The 16,267-nt window shown below is 47.2% G+C and overlaps 1 protein-coding gene across 1 annotated transcript in view; it reads left to right on the forward strand.

The window, feature by feature from the left end:
• The first annotated feature begins 1,329 nt into the window (after nucleotides 1-1,329).
• FAM169B (family with sequence similarity 169 member B) overlaps nucleotides 1,330-16,267 on the forward strand; it is an 83,559-nt gene continuing 68,621 nt past the window's right edge. Inside the window, exon 1 of the mRNA XM_032836040.1 lies at nucleotides 1,330-1,404. Within this exon, the coding sequence (XP_032691931.1) occupies nucleotides 1,374-1,404 (31 nt within the window). The 5' untranslated portion in view covers nucleotides 1,330-1,373. The remainder of the gene's footprint in view (nucleotides 1,405-16,267) is intronic.

Below are 16,267 nucleotides of genomic sequence, written 5' to 3' on the forward strand. Positions count from 1 at the left end.
CCTTTGCACTTGTTGCCACCTTCGCCATTTCCTCTTCCCACATACTTATCTCCCTCCCTTCATGTTTTTGCTTCCCTTTCTTTGTTATATTATTTTTTCCCTCTAGCCCTTATTTACCATACTATTATGTTCTATCTCCTGCTCACTTTTACCCACTAGAAATTAGCCTCCAAAGGCAAGGTTTTATTAATTTTGTTCACTGCTGAATCACTAGAATCTGGAACAGGATAGGGCACATAGTAGGAGCCTAATAAACCTGTGTTTAATGAGAACAGGTGATTGGAGAAGTTAAAGTTATTGCCCAGGAGCTCTGCATTTTATTGCTGTAGAAAAATGAAATCTCAGACTTCAGGAAGTGACTCAGGCTGGATCTAAGGAGGGTCCCCAGCTTTAGTCTCTATTAAACTGCACACTGCTACAACGAGCAGTGGAAGTGGAACTGGGGCCATTTTTCATCCCATGCATGAAGATACCCTGGGCTATGGCAAGTCCATTGGTCTGAAGTTGGGGGCGCACAGTGGGGAGCAGTTGGGGGGAATTCTCTGAGCAGCTGGTTGTGGGGTGGAGGGATAGGGAGGCAGATGAAGGCTAGACCCTTGAGTCCATAAGGACCCAGGATGCAGCTTGGGTGGCTGTCCACAAGGGCCAATTTCAGAGCTGCCAACAGGAGAACAAGCACTAGTTGACTGACCACAGACCTTGGGTTCCAAGGCCATCAGCATTTTCAAAAGCAGCCCTACTCCATACCTTTCCTGTAAAAAACACTTTGAAATACTGGAGAAACAGCTGGCTGTCATTGAATCACGCTAGCTCAAGTTGCTCACAAGCCTGAACATTTAATCGATGAAAGTATTAGTTATCAGCAAAACCAGGCACGTTACAGTCATCAGAAAAAATCTGGAAAGGGACAGAACAGGTTATTGGCTCTTCTGCCCGAAGTGTGCCACTCATGGTCTTTCTGTTATTTTCAAACTGTGTACATTTTCTAAAAGGGATAACGCAAATGATTCTTGTTCCTGGAAACAGAAATAGCAGAAGGAACTGAGAAGGAGCTCCGAAGAGGGCCACTGGCTATGGGGTGCGGTGCTAATAGTTTTCTCGTCCAAAGAATTAAGAAACTCCTCGGAGGTTTAGGACTGGCTTTGCAAACTGGGGAGTCAAGGTCGCTGGCTGGCTGCGAAGGCCCCAGGCAGGGGGTGGGGACCGGGGGCAGGGCCAGCTCGGGGTTAGGGAGCCAGGAGCCAGGAGCCAGGAGCCAGGGCAGCCCCGGGGGAGGGGGGGGGCGGGGGCAGCCCTGGAGCGGGGAGGGGCGGAGGCGGAGAGGGGAAATGGGGCAGCCCCCGGGGAGGGACACAGCGCCGCGGGAGCCGAGCATGGAGGCAGAGGCCGCTCGCAGAGCTGCAGGTAAGGGGAGCCGCGGCCGGCCGGGCCCCGAGCCCGCTCGCCTCCCCGCTGGCCGCCGCGATGGCCCCTCCCCGCGTGTCGGGTTTCAATGGCTGGGCTGGCCCGAGAGCTCGGGGCCCCAGCGCTGCAAAACGAGACCGTAAACAGCGCGCGGCGGCCAGGAAACTTTCCCCGGAGTCGGCGCCAGGGCGCCACAGGCCGCGCACCTGTCGCCGCCGGGGAACGAGGAGGACGCGGAGACCCCGGACGTCGGCTGCGGGGGGCTGCGGCGCTCACCCCCAGGAGGGGCAGTCCTGGAAGGGTCACGGCCACGGCCACGGCTCTCCAGCGCGTCTCCGGGGACACCCGGCGTCCTGACCGCTGACCCGGGCTTGGCGAGCTTCCCGCCTTCCCATAGCCTTGGTGGCCCTGTCTGTGAAATGGGAACCGCTCGGTGGGGGAGAAATCAGTACAAAGCTCGGGTTACAGCGGGCACTTCTGCCCCCGCGCCACCCCCTTCCGGGCCTCTGGGACAGCCTGTTGTGCCCCCAGGCACCTTGGGCGAAGGACACCCGGCCCCCAGCCCAGCAGGCCAGCTGGAGACTCTGGATTTGAGGGCGCGCCCCTTCCTTTCCCCCAACCCCCTCCTCTCGCTAGCCCCGGGAGGGGCCCTGCCCGTTTTGTCTCCGGAGAATCAGGCAAAAACAGTGCCACTTCTGACTTTGAAAGCACGTGGAACAAATCCCTAGCGGGGTGGCTGCCAGTTCCGCCAAAGGAGTGTTTGCAAGGGAGCTGGCGTCCTGGTACTGGATGCTGGGTACTAAGTGCTGTGGAAATGCCTCCTTGGCAACCCTGCATCTTCTTCCTCCTTCGGGGACAGGCGGCTGGAAGGGCCCCCCGGGGCCAGTACCTCTTGACCTCTGGTCCCCTGCACATCAGGCCAGCCAGGAGGCGCACAGCCACGGTTGACCAGCCCTGCCCCCAAGTGCACTCCAACCCCAGACTGGGCGCTTTCTCCCGCCACACATTTGTGTAAGGAAAAAAAAAAAAAAAATCAATCTTATGGAAGCTCCTCTGCCTTTTATTGGAAGCCAACAGCGACAGATAACTGATTTTTATGGCCTGCCTTTAAAAGCTGTGACTTTGAGTTGTTTTCCCCAGATTTCCAGTGAGTTAAGAGAAAGGGGCCACTAGCCAATTGTATGAATTTTCCATTCATTGGGAAAGTTTTCATTGGTCTAGAGATTGAGACATGGTTTCTCTCTGTTTTTAGAGAGGGAGAGGATACTGTTTCATTTTTTTAATCCCCCCCCACCAACTCCCTCGTTCTTTTTGGAAAGTTGGTCGCCATAGTTGTGGGAGTGGTGCTGCCGGTTTGCTTGAGAACTGAGTCAAGAAACACAAGTGACTGACTGGCTGTTCTGATCTCATCCAACACCTCTGCTAGATGGAGAGGATTTGGCCACTTAGGGACTTACTGTTCAGAGCTATCTCCCTTACCCTCAACACTTGGTGGGCACAGAGTTGCTCAATCCATACCTTCTCCCTTCCCCTCCTCCTCTGAGTGGTCCCATGGGTCCAAGAGTTCTCCCAGCTATGGCCTTGATGTTGTGCTTATCCTACCCAGTCTTTCTGTGTTTCATGGGAAAAGTCATGGTAACTTCACCTTCTGGAAAAGTATAGTTGGCCTAACTGGTTTCAGGGTTTTTCTGTATTTCTTTCAGCGTTGGCTCTGGCTTTCATGGTTGCTGATGGACCAGAGGACCCATGGCGGTTCCACGTTAATCATTTCCATGTGTGTTAGAGCTTAATGGGTTGGACTTTTTACGTTAGCCGAACCAATGCCTGAACTTTGATAGCCCGTTTCCAAAAAGGGCTTGAACAAATTGTGTCTATGTCGGAGTCCATTTTCCTTTCACAAGAAAGCATTAAACTAAGACACGCTTTCAGACAAGGCTGTGTCTCGGTCACTACTTTAGCCCTAACATATAGGGAAAGGGCAGGTGACATTTCTGTGGGAGTCATGTTCTATATCTAGATAAATTTTCTCAATATTGGGGTGTCCAGTTGGGGGGCACTATCTAGTGGGGCTCTGGAGCTACCCCCAGTAATTCAAGACATGCCCCAGGGAGACATACACACACACACACACACACACACACATACACATACACATGCACACACATACTCTCTCTCTTTCTCTTTCTCTCTCTCAGAGTTTGTATGTGTTTTTTATTTCTCTGATGCTGAAGACCTTCTTAGGTTCCAGCAGCCCTTCTGCTGCTGTCATTTTAGCTTAGAGCATCCTGGAGAAGAGAAGGAAAGTCACACGTGTTCTAGTTCTGTACTCCCCTCATCCTTCACCTTGAATTTCCCTCCTCGGTGAGATAAGGACTTGATCTACCTCGGAAGGGTTCCATAAGACCCTGTGCTCATCACAGCCGAGGGCTGGGCCCAGAGTAAAATTTGGGGTCCCTTCTGAGAGGGCCGTTTGGTTTGCCCTCATCCCTTCTGTTTATACCCAAATTGAAGCATTTGTGAGACTTGCTGGTTTGATGATCTCCATTTAGAAAGTCAGCTTAGTGTTCCGGTTAAGAAAAGTTTGGTGTTGGACAATTTGCACTAGTTATCAAGCCGAGCTTTATAGGAAAGCTAGCGAGCAAGGAAGACTGTAAAAGATGGGTTGACTCCGAAGCTTGTGTCAGGGGAACAGGGAGAGTGGTGATGCCAGGGAAGGAACCAACTTTTGGAGGGGGCAAACATGAAGCAATCTAGACACAGTGATTTCAGAATGTTCCAGAACATGGCTTTCGTTGGAGATAACTGAAGAGTTAGTCAGAAACACTAACGCCGGTGTGTGGGAAGAATCTAGAAAGGCCAGTAGTGCCTGCCGTGAGCCCTGTTGGGGACCCCGGAAGGCCTGCTGAGGTGTGCCCTGGGATGTGGGAGGAGGAGAGGAGTGAGGGCACAGCCCGAGGGCTCAGAGAGGATGGAGTTCTGAGATTATGAGACCTACACCCAGAGGAGGAGAGACCAGGAAGCAAAGAAGCCCTTGGCAGGGCCTGGTACCGAGAGAGGCTGAGGCGGGTGCAGAGTGGGGTCTGTTTGGAAGTGGGTCAGGGCAAGGGAGAAGTAACTTACCCTAAGGTCACTTGCTAGGAAGTGGCAGGGTTGGGAGTCACATGGCCGGGGTGGTAGTGGTCTGAGTCCCCACAGAAAGGAGCCTGTTGTTATGGTGACACTGCCACCGCCCCCCACCCCACCCCAAAAGAGTGTAGGCTCTGGAAGGAAGCACTCCATGAGCCAGTCCCGAAGAGGCCTCCCTCCTCAGGGAGGACTTCTTATGATCATAAAACTTAAAAAAAAAAAATCAAATATCAATCAGATGTTTTGGATCTTCTCTAGTTCAAGGTATAGAAGCCTTCCCATAGACGCATGTGGCCAAGTGAGTTTCTGGAAGCAGGGTGTCACTGGGAGCAGTGGGCTGGGCTGGCCACTGGGACTCGTGTCATTGTCACAAAGAGCATTGATGACCCTTGGCGAGTCTCTGTCCCTTCATCAGGGAGGAAGGGAAAGGCTGGGTGGGATGGTCTCTAAAAATCCTTTTGGCTGTGAGGTTGGTCAGTTACTTCCCACCCAACCAGACTGAGGGTAGGACCTCCAGTGATCTTTCTTCTTGAGTACCTTGCCCTTACCTGGCACATAGCAAGAGCTACCTGGGCTTTGAATGGAGAAATCATTTCCCCTAGGAGCTGGTGAAAGCTTTTGTGGGTTGTGTGGTTGTAGGATTACTGGGAAATTTTCTGCAGATTGGGAGTATCAGGATATGGGGTGATGATACAGGCTGGCCTGCCATCCCTGGGGCAGAGGGGCCCCTGAACAGTACTGAGGTCTGTGCACCCCTTGGAATATCTTTCCAGGGTCCTTCTTGTCCTGGGAGATCCGGTCCTGAGCAGGCCCTCCTACAGGCTTGGGCATTTCATGTTACCTCCCTACCCCTTGGCTGTGATTCCCTGCCCTAGAATGCTCTCCATGCTAGAGATGGTTCTCGCTCGCCTCCAATTCTAAACAAGGGCTGTATTATGTCCTTGATCAGTGGTGATCTCCATTGCATGAAGCCAGACCAGAAATGGCTGGTGTTCTGACCTCCTGCCATGTCTGGCAGGATGGAGTGAGTGATCGAGGGGCCAAGACTCAGGCTGGATGGTGGGAGGGCAGTGGGCACTGAGGTGTTGTCTTTCTGACCTTTGAAACCCTAGTCTGCTGACCTGCTGACTGGCCTTCACTGGGCTCCTGATGGCAGTTGGCTCCTGGCCTCTCTGATGACATTCTTATTTGTAGCTCAGCATTGGGAAATTCCAAACAGAGGACTGTAGAAAACGACCATGTTTTCTGCTGTGTCGTGTGATACAGAAAGATAAGTCAGGACAAAATTCAGGCATATTTGTTGGTCAGATGCCCCCGGTGTCCTGTGACTTTTAAAGTCAGGGTTGCTGGGTTGCAGGGGGGTGAGGGGGATTTGGGGGGGTGGCAGTTAAGACTGTCAGTAGCAGCGGAGGGTTGGGGCCTTTGAATAAGGCTCATTAGGATGTAACAGCTTTGGCTTGGAAATTCCATGCCTTTTAGCTCACCTTCTGTTGTGGGTTTTCTTCCCCAAGGCCTGCGATCAGCAAGCTTGGGTCGGAGGGTGGGACACATAGCGTGTGTGACCCCAAAGGCATGTCTGTTGACATCCAGGCATGCTGTTCCCACCTGACTCTGGCCCCCTGGGAGCTCTCTCCCATCAGACCCTTTGCATTCCCCAGGCCCGGGCTGTGGCCCCATTTCCTACTTAACCCAGTACCTATTGTCTGTCCAGCCATAGAAACCTTTCCCTGTGCTTCTTTGCTCCTCCAAACCAGGGCAGCTACAGGACCACTGGGACCCAGCTGAGGAGAGGGCTGGGGGACCAAAGGGAGGGCCGAGGGGGAGCTCCCACCCCTGCATGTTTTGGGGGCTCCCAAGGCCCAAAATCTCTTCTAGACTGCTCGGTTTCCTAGACTTGTAGAAATTAAGATAAATGTGTTTTTCCTGGAAACCAAGTTTCTAACCACTACTCTTGAATTCCATTAAGAGAGGGAGAAAGCTGTGTTCATGTCTTCGTTGCATTTTGCTGAAATAAACCCTAATCAGAGTCCCTGAATATTTCACTCAGTGGTAAGAGCTTGAGAAGTCGATGTTATGGAGACTTCCCCATTGCATAAACCTTCTTCTTGTGGTACTGTCCCTGTCCAGATCTCTTCTCTTAGACTGCTACTTCATGGACTATTATTATTATTATTTTTAAAGATTTTATTTATGTTCTAGAGAGAGGGAGAGAGAGATCACACAAGCAGCAGGGGGGTTGGAGAGAAGGAGAGGGAGGAGAACACTCCCTCTTGAGCTGGGAGCCCTATGTGGGGCTCCATGCCAGGACCCTGGGATCACAACCTGAGCCAAAGGCAGACACTTAGCCAACTGAGCCACTCAGGTGCCCCAACTTCGTGAATTATTTTTACCCAGTGTATGTAGCAGGTAGAGTGGTATAATGCCCAAACAGTGAATTATAGTTGGTGTTCGTTTTGACCTTTTTTTTTTTTTTTTCAACAAGTGATTTCTGTAAGGTGAGTGTATTGCCTACATTTGGGCTCTTAGAACATCTTGGGGAAAAAAGTATTTTAAGCTATCCAGAAAGAAAGGTATGGCTTTGTGTTTTCCCGTACTACATGAACACTGAATAGAAATACTAAAATACTTAGAAATATTTGGGGTAATAAAATATGTCCTCCTGCTAAAGGATCGTCTAGTTACTTGTTGAGGAATATCTGTTGTTAATCATAACAATAAAATGTGAATGTAAACAAATCATCTTGTTTTTATGCCTTTTATATTGAGATCCCCCACCCCAACCAATCCTTGCCTTAATTCTATTTTTTTTTCTCTCCTACTTTGAAAGAGGATACCTATGTTTCTATTCTTTGGGGGGCTAACTTAGAAATTTTAATATGCATGTTAATTCTAATTCTGAAATTAATGAATTTTAAACCTTCTCTGGAGGCATCTAAAAAGCCTTATAGTACTTTCATTCCACAGATCCCCTTCCCAGTTTTTGTGCTGTTGTTACATAGCAACTTGTTCTATGATGATTTTTAATTTCCTCCAGTTAGATGTTTTGTTTCGTATGGTCTGCACAGGCTTGGATTTTATCATGTGTTTATTATTTTCTTTGCTCCCGTTCCTCCCCCCCCCGCCCCGCTTTAAGATTTTATTTATTTGAGAGAGAGAAAGAGAGCAAGCATGAGGTGGGGGGTTGCGGGGAGGGGGCAGAGGGAGACGGAGAAGCAGACTTCCTGATGAGCAGGGAGCCCCACAGAGGCTTGATCTCAGGACAGTAAGATCATGACCTGAGCCGAAGGCAGACGCTCAACCTACCGAGCCAGCCAGGGGCTGTCTCTCATGCCTTCTTGATTAACTTTCTCTTGAAGTTATTTTCCTTTCTCCTGATGTATATCCTTTAGAAATAACTTTAGTGAGGATTTTCTGGTAGCAAACTCCCACAGAGTTTGCTTTTCTAAACATGTCTTTATTAGCCCATGTTCTTGGAAGTTACTTTTGCTAGGGAGAGGACAAAAGTCCTTTAAAAATGTTCTTCTATTGTCCTCTGGCTGCCATAGTTGTGGTGGAGAAGGCCGCTGTCAGTCTACTTGGCCTTGGAGGCTCTTTGTCTTCTGGCTGCTTTTATGGTCCTATTTTTGTGTTTTTTGTTTTGCAGATTGACCACAGTGTGTCTAGGTGAGGATTTCTCTTTTTCCTGCTTTGGGGATTGGTTGGGATTCTAATATCTGAGGATAGGTATTTTTCATCAATTATGGAAAAATTTCAATCATTTCTTCAAATCCTGACTCTTGTTCATCCTATTTTCTCTTTCTAGAACCTCAGTTAAGATTGTTACTGGACCAGGGGCGCCTGGGTGGCTCAGTGGGTTAAAGCCTCTGCCTTTGGCTCAGGTCATGATCCCAGGGTCCTGGGATCGAGCCCCACATTGGGCTTTCTGCTTGGCAGGGAGCCTGTCCCTCCCCCCCCGCCGTCTGCCTCTCCTCCTACTTGTGATCTCTATCTGTCACATAAATAAAATCTTTTAAAAAAGAAAAAAGATTGTTACTGGACGTGGTTATCCTATTTACCTTCTTTCTTAACCTGCCTATCATGTCTGACATCAGTGTCTTTCTGGGCTGCATTCTGGGTAATTTCTCCAGACATATTTTCCAGTTCATCGGCTACTTAAGACGTTCATATCTAGATCTACTTTCTTTTCCCCTAGAATCTTACTGCTCAAACAATAATTTTGGCTCTTTACATATCCTAAATTTAAATTTAAATTTCTTTAGCCGTATTTACTCTCCTTATCTTCTATACTGGATAATTTCAACATCTATAGTCTCTGTGGGTCGGATTTGTGCTGCCCCTGTTGTGGCTGTTTATTTCATCATATGTTCAGAGATTTTTTTTTTTTTTTTTTGAGAGACAATAAAGTTTTTTGAGTGATAGCACAAATCTCCCAAAGAGGGAGGGGATCTGAGAGTGTTGCCCATGTTCAGAGGTTTTTGAAATCAGGTCTGAATGACCCCAGTGCTTGTGCTCAAACATCATGACCTGTGTGGCTCAGTATTGGGGAGCTCCTTTTATGGCTGCTTCATCTATCTTTCAAGATGGGCTCATTTCATAATACCTTAAGGAAAATTCTTAATATTTTAGAATAATGTACATCTTATTCTTTCTGTTGGCAGGTTCATCGATTTTCCCCTTCGGAAAGAACTAGGATCTTAGCAGACTGAGACTGCTTCCAATGTTAGTTTATAAATCTGTCACAAGTTGAAAGCTCCCCGTAGAATTTCATTGACTTATGTGGAGGGGAGGGTTAGAGTAGAAGGTCACCTTGGCCCCTCACCCCACACGTCTAAGTAGCAGTCAGTTCTGGCATGTCTACCGCACATCTGGCTCATGCCTGCCATCTCTTTCTTGTCAACTCCACTGCCATCACTGATCCAAGCCATTGTCGTTGGCTGCCTTAACCTGTATCGTCTCTTTGGTTTCCTGCTGCGCTGTGTTCTGGAAGAAGCAGTAAACATGCCTTCCAGCTATCACGCCCTGTCGGGGACCTTTCAGCAGCCTTCTCTTGCATTGTCCTTGAACCTTGAAGTCAGGAACAAGGCCAGGGTCCTGTAACTTTGGCTTCTACCCACCTGCTTCCCATGATTCCTGCCCTTCTTCCCTAGGCCAGCCATGCTGCAGCCACACTGGCTGACCTGTAGCTCTTGAAGTCCCTCCGCTCCTTTCTTCCTCCTGTATGTCTGGGGGGCCCTTGCCCCTGCTCTGCACAGGGCTGACATTTTATTCTTCGGCCCTCTGCTGAATGGTTGCCTCCACATCAGACTTCCTTAGTCATCCTGTCTCCTCTCTCCCCTTCCCTTCTCCTGCCATACCATGGGGGTGTTCAACTGTTTTTGTGTCTCCCTGACCAGCCTCTAAGTCCTATAAGTGTAGAGACTGTTTCTGCTTTTTTCGCCAGTGTAATAATGTCTGGCACCCTAAATGATGGCCATGATGTTTTATGTTGCACATTTTAACATAGCCTTATAGAAGAAAATTTTGCAAACCTTGGCTGTGGGGTTAGTATTGAATGTGACCAGGGTCTGATTAGAACTCTTCCTAGGACCCTGGGGTATCACGAAGACCTTGATCTAAGCTGGTGTCACCCTTGGGTAGGGACCCTAGGAGCGGGTATCATAGAAGCTTTAGGGCATTACTATATTACTATTATTATTATTTAAACTGGTAGAAGTTCTTTTTTTAAATTTAAATTTCATTTATTGAGAGAGAGAGACAGAGAGTGAGCAATCACGAGCAGGGAGAGTGGGAGAAGGAGAAGCAGACTCCCCACTGAGTAGGGAGTCCCAGGGCTCGATCCCGGGACTCTGAGATCATGACCCAAGCCAAAGGCAGACGCCTAACTGACTGAGCCACCCAGGCGCTCCCCCCTTCCAAGCTTTAAAATGACTTATCAAATGACAGTGCACACTCAGTCTGTACACTCTTGACTTTAGCCACCTCCCAGCCACTGCTATCTTTGTTTGGAGTGCGTCTGAGCTGGACAGGGGGCAGAGGTGGGCATCATTGCCCTGTGATGCAGGTCGTGTGAACGTATCCTCTGCAGGTAGCCCACTTAGGACACATCAGCCTTGTCATTTGACCCCTTGTGAATTCATGTCCCTTTACTTCTCACAAGGTTTTCAAAGCACATGTTGAAAGTATGACCATAATTTTCTAAAGACTCAAATAGACCTTTCTCCAAAGAAGACATACAGATGCCAGCAACCCTTTAAAAGATGCTAAATATCACTAATTATTAGGGAAATGCAAATTAAAACCATAACAAATACCACTTTGCACCCATTAGAATGGCTGTTATAGGGAAAAAAACAAAACAAAACAAAAACAACCCAAACCCCCACAAAACCCAGAAAATAACAAGTATTGGTGAGAATGTGGGGAAATTAGAACTCTTGCACACTTTTGGTGGGGATGTAAAATGGTTCAGCCATCGTGGAAAACAGTATGGTATTTCCTTAAACAATTAAGCATAGAATTACCATAAGATCCAACAGTTCTAGTTCCCAAAAGAGGGGAAAGCAGGGACTGAAAGAAATATTTTAAATCCATGTTCATTGCAGCATTCTTTGCAATAACCAAAAGATGATAACAGCCCAAGTGTCCAACAACGGGCGAATGGGTAAACAAAATGGTATTTTTACACACACGCACATGCATACCCACACACACATACACGTATTATATAATGTAATATTATTCAGCCTTAAAAAGGTATTTTAAGCAGTGCTGTGCTGAGGACTAGCTGTCATTTGGTGCTGGTAGATAATGTGTGGCTCTTGACATGATATAAATTAGTAAGCAGGGGCGTTGGTAAAGGCTGTGCTGGAAATCTTCAGATCTGAGTTTGAGTCCAGCCCTACTACTGATTTTCTGTTTTTGAACTTCTGCCTCCACAGCTGAAAAATAGGGGTGAGCGCTTTGTTGACTTGGAGGGGTTGATGTAAGTTTCAAACCAGCAAGGACTTGTGTGGGAGCTCTTTGTAAATTGCAAGAGCTCTTTGTAAATTGCAAAAACACTCTACGAATATAAGATGTAAAAGGGTTCACTCTAATGTGAGAACTTATCATCAATCTCCTAATACTTTTTCTCCCTGCTAACACTTAAAAAAATTCTATTTTTTATTCCTTTAAGTATCTCTATGCCCAATGTGGGGCTCGAACTCACGATCCCAAGGTCAAGAGTTGCATGTCCTTGCGATTGAGCCAGCGTGCCCCACTTTGCCAGTACTTTAGAAACTTTATCCACAGAAGGCAGAATGTTCTTTTTTTTTTTTTTTTAATTTCTTCCATTTAAAACTGTGCTGGTATTAACTTTGATGCAAGTAATTGTTACTTGAGGTGTATTTCTTCATCTACTTTTTAGTTTTACACAAGAGTCCAGTGCCCTTATAAAAAAGTAGCTATCTCAATACATTTCCAGTTACTGCAGAGTAACAGCCTTCTTCCTAAGTAAGTAACTTTTGAGGTTTAAGGTAAACCAATTCTTTTCCATCCATTCTCCTTGCGTGGTACTCTGGGTGATGACTGTAAGTACTATTACGTGTGCACAACTTCGTCTAGGACTGGGTTCCGGAGACTAAGCACTGGTCTATTTTCAGCTCCCTTTGTTTCTTGGCATGGGGCTGGGCATGTCAAATAGAAGTGATTTTTTCCCCCCCTCTTCAGAGGTATTATCGTTTGCAGTGTAATAGATGAACATATAGAGATCTGATTTCTGGATGAAGGTTTGTGAAATCCATTAATAGCCATGATTTTGGGGTAAGTTCTGAGAAATGTTATTCTGTGAGTAATGGGTAAAAGCATTACGTTGGCAAAGAGTTATTTTTCTTCCTCTCGTCGCGTGCTATGTGGTTTAGGGCTCTAGTTCCACTCTGGATGGTGGCTCCCCACATCATTACCCCACCAGCTCTAGAGCCAGCATGTGTTAATGGTGGTGTTATTGACACTGGGGCTGGGTACCATTTTTGCTTTTCTTCAAGTTCTTGGTCAATTACACGCAGGATACAAAGAGTCAGGCTTTCTGTGTTCTCCTGGGCATGTGCAAAAGGCTTCTTCCTTCTCAGTAAAGGTTAAACAAATCTGGCACCATGCTGATGACCACATGGCGTAGAGCGGCTTGGTTCGGGGGTGAGGGAAGGCTGAGCTTCCTGCAATTGTGGGAGCAAGGGCCCCTCTTTTGTTACCATTCATCAGGAAGCATATATGTGAGATGCTGTTTCGTCCCGTCTACCCCAAACAGGGCTTCACATTTGTCCTCCTTTATATGTAAAAGGAAGAGTCTTTTCATTCCCACCTCAAATCCTTTTGAATGATGCAGGGGGAAAAGATAGTTTTATCTTTGTATCCTTTGCCTGAAAGTAAGATGCACCAATGCTCAGATTACGAGACCTTCATATTAGAAGCAATTAGGATTACATAAACCTTTGTGGGGGAGGTACATAAAGTCATCTGCATATTTTACTATCTTAGATTTGGGACAAGTGATTTATTCTCAGCCAAGGCAATGACAAGCTGCAAGTGGGCCAGTACTAAATATGTGATAACACAGCGACAGGCACCCTGTCAATTACTGGGGAACGGAACCTTCCCGCCACCACCTGCAGACCTTTCCCCAGCGTGCCTCCGTTCCCTGACAATTTTGCTCATCTGCTTGAAAAATTCTAACAGATTCTACATTTTGTCTTCCAACTTTTTTTTTTTCAATTCTTTGCTAAGACTATTTTGGCAATCAGATGCTCTTCAAAACCAACAAAAATATCCAAGTGTGTGTTTGCTTCACCTTCTGTTTTCTGCTCCTTTCTGTAGATAGGCACTCTGCTGACAGGGTGGCCTCTTGCCCGGCGGGCCATTGGCCCCAGGCATTTGCACCTTTCCTGCCTGTCTGAGAGTGATGCTTGCTTCTGCCCTGATGCTATTTCGAAACACTGTTCTTGGGTGCCTGGGAGGCTCAGTCGTTAAGCATCTGCCTTGGGCTCAGATCATGATCCCAGGGTCCTGGGATCGAACCCCGGATCAGGCTCCCTGCTCAGCAGGAAGCCTGCTTCTCCCTCTCCCACTCCCCTTGCTTGTGTTCCCTTTCTTGCTGTGTCTTTCTCTGTCAAATAAATAAAATCACAACAACAACAACAACAACAACAAAACACTCTTCTCTAAGGTATGCTTGTCATCTCTCGGTTAGTGTTTTGGGACAAGAGGTCCTTGGTTCAATAAATCTGGGAAATAAATGCTGGATTAAGCAAATTCCACTACTTCAGAATTTCTTTCTTTCCCTCCCCCTCCCCCTCCCCCTCCTCCCCCTCCTCCTCCTCCTCCTTCTTCTTTTTGCTTTAGGATTTCTAAATGTTCCATTTGCTGATAGGCCTATGGAACTCCCAGCAGTGAGTTCTAGATGCCACAACAGACCTCCGTTTTTCTTTTTCCTTTGTTTTTAAGATTTTATTTATTTTAGGGAGAGAGTGCGAACGTGCGGGGCCGGGGTGGGACAGAGGGAGAGGGAGACAGTCTCAAGCAGGCTCCCTGCTTGACTGCGGAGCCTGATACGGGGCTCGATCCCAAAACTCTGAGATCATGACCTGAAGCAGAATCAGAGTTGGGTGCTTAACTGATGGAGCCACCCAGGCGCCCCTAAGAGCCACGGCAGACCTCCTTTTTTGAAACGTGCTGGCCGTGGGAGCCCCATTCACAGTCTATCTTAGGGAGCTCCGCAGGCTATGCCTGGGAAAAGGCTGGAATGGCCCGAGGAGAGTCATCGTGCTGGCTGGAGGGACTGGGATTCTTTGATAGAAAGTAAATGCCAGGCCACGATTTGCACAACTGTGGGTTTTCTCAGCACCGGCTTCCCAGACTGTTTGGAAGTGGAGCGTTCCCATGAAACCTCTCGTAAGCTGGAACCGGGTAAAGAGAAGAATCAGTTACCATTAACGTATATGCAAAAGGTTTAGCATGCCTAGACCCACAACTGACCTGTCTGGGACTTTTCTGATTCCTTAGGATGCATCTTGCTAAAGGATACATAAAATAAATCGAGATAAAGGACAGAGGCACACGGACACTGTGTGGAGTTCTGGGAGCTTAGCTTGATACATGATGTTGTTCCTGGGGAAGGAGCTTGTCAGGACCATGGTCACGGCTCAGTGTGGTGTGTCTGTAAGGGCTCACTGCAGAAGGGATGCTGAACACTATTTTTGCTTTTCACTTTTGATCATTAAAGCAGAAGTCCTCTTTGGATTTCTTCAGTTAGTGAAAAAAGGGAGCTCTTTCATAAAAGCAAAGTAGCGTCATGTGAAGTTTGGGAAAGCCGGGGATACCTGTATATGCAACAGCACCCCCCTCCCCGTATTTTAAAAATTTTTTGCTTAAATGTAATCATCGTTTAAGTTAAAAGTAGTTCTCAGTTTGAAGGCATCCTGTGGTGAAAGCTTTGGAGACCCAAGATGAAGTTTGTGAATATGGAATTTTTAAAATAGATTTTATTTATTGGGGCACCTGGGTGGCTCAGTGGGTTAAGCCTCTGCCTTTGGCTCAGGTCATGGTCTCATGGCTCAGTGGGATCGAGCTCCACATCGGGCGCTCTGCTCAGCAGGGATCCTGCTTCCCCCTCTCTCTCTGCCTGCCTCTCTGCCTATTGTGATCTCTCTCTCCCTCTGTCAAATAAATAAATAAAATCTTTATTTTTTAATGATTTTATTTATTTATTTGAAAGAGAGGGGGAGGGCACACCAAAAGGGGTGGGAGGGGCAGAGGGAGAGGGAGAAGCAGACTCCTTACCGAGCAGGGAGCCCGACTCGGGGCTCGATCCCAGGACCCCGAAATCATGACCTGAGCTGAAGGCAGATGTCCAACCACCTGAGCCACCCAGGTGCCCCGTGCCTATGGAGATTTAAAGCATACAGTTCGACACACAGCTCTGGGATTGCGCTGTGTGGTAACACACGTTTCACTAGAAATCGGGGAAACTGATGAATTCCTGGTCCTGAATTCTGAGCTCCTGAGGCAGCACTGGGGAACCTCTTCTCCCTTAGGTGCTGCCCTCACAGCCTTGGGTGTGCAGAACACCTGCATTCAGAACTCCACAGTCCCTTCTTGCAACATGCCTTGGGATCTCTTGGTGCCCTCCTCTCTCTGTTACAAACTAGTCTCCATATTTCCTGCTAAGTCCCAAATTAGTCGTTTAATCCCCATTGGCAATTTCTTCTATAATAAAGATTCCTTCTTATAAGTTCTTTTCAGAAGAAAATTGATTTGTGAGGGAAAAGCAGGACACTGGTGAGAAAAATAAAGAAAGGCAAAAAAAAAAATTCTGTATCAGGAATATCCACACTTAAACCATTTTTGAAAAATAAAAGTAGATTACTACCTTATAATTTTGTGTCCCTGAAATTTTTTTCACATGTTATGAGCAAGAGTTGTTCTTAACTTTAATTCAAGAATGACAACCCACATGACTACAAAAAAATCAAGTGATTACAGTCAGCTTTTCCAGTGACATAATGCCTTATAGTTAAATGATGGATGGATAGAGGCTTTCACGGAGGTCAAAATTCTCAAGAGCAGGGCTAGTAAAACTTAAAATATCTGTTAATGTTTCTCATAATAATAGTCCCATATGAGAAAAATCTCACTTTGCTAAAATGAAAGAACTTTTCTCATCATTGTGGTGAGGTAGTACTTGGAAGAATATTCTTCAAGTGATACT

This window comes from Lontra canadensis, unplaced genomic scaffold (genome assembly GCF_010015895.1).
Source record: "Lontra canadensis isolate GAN:19392208 unplaced genomic scaffold, GSC_riverotter_1.0 scaffold89, whole genome shotgun sequence".
Lineage (NCBI taxonomy): Eukaryota > Metazoa > Chordata > Mammalia > Carnivora > Mustelidae > Lontra > Lontra canadensis.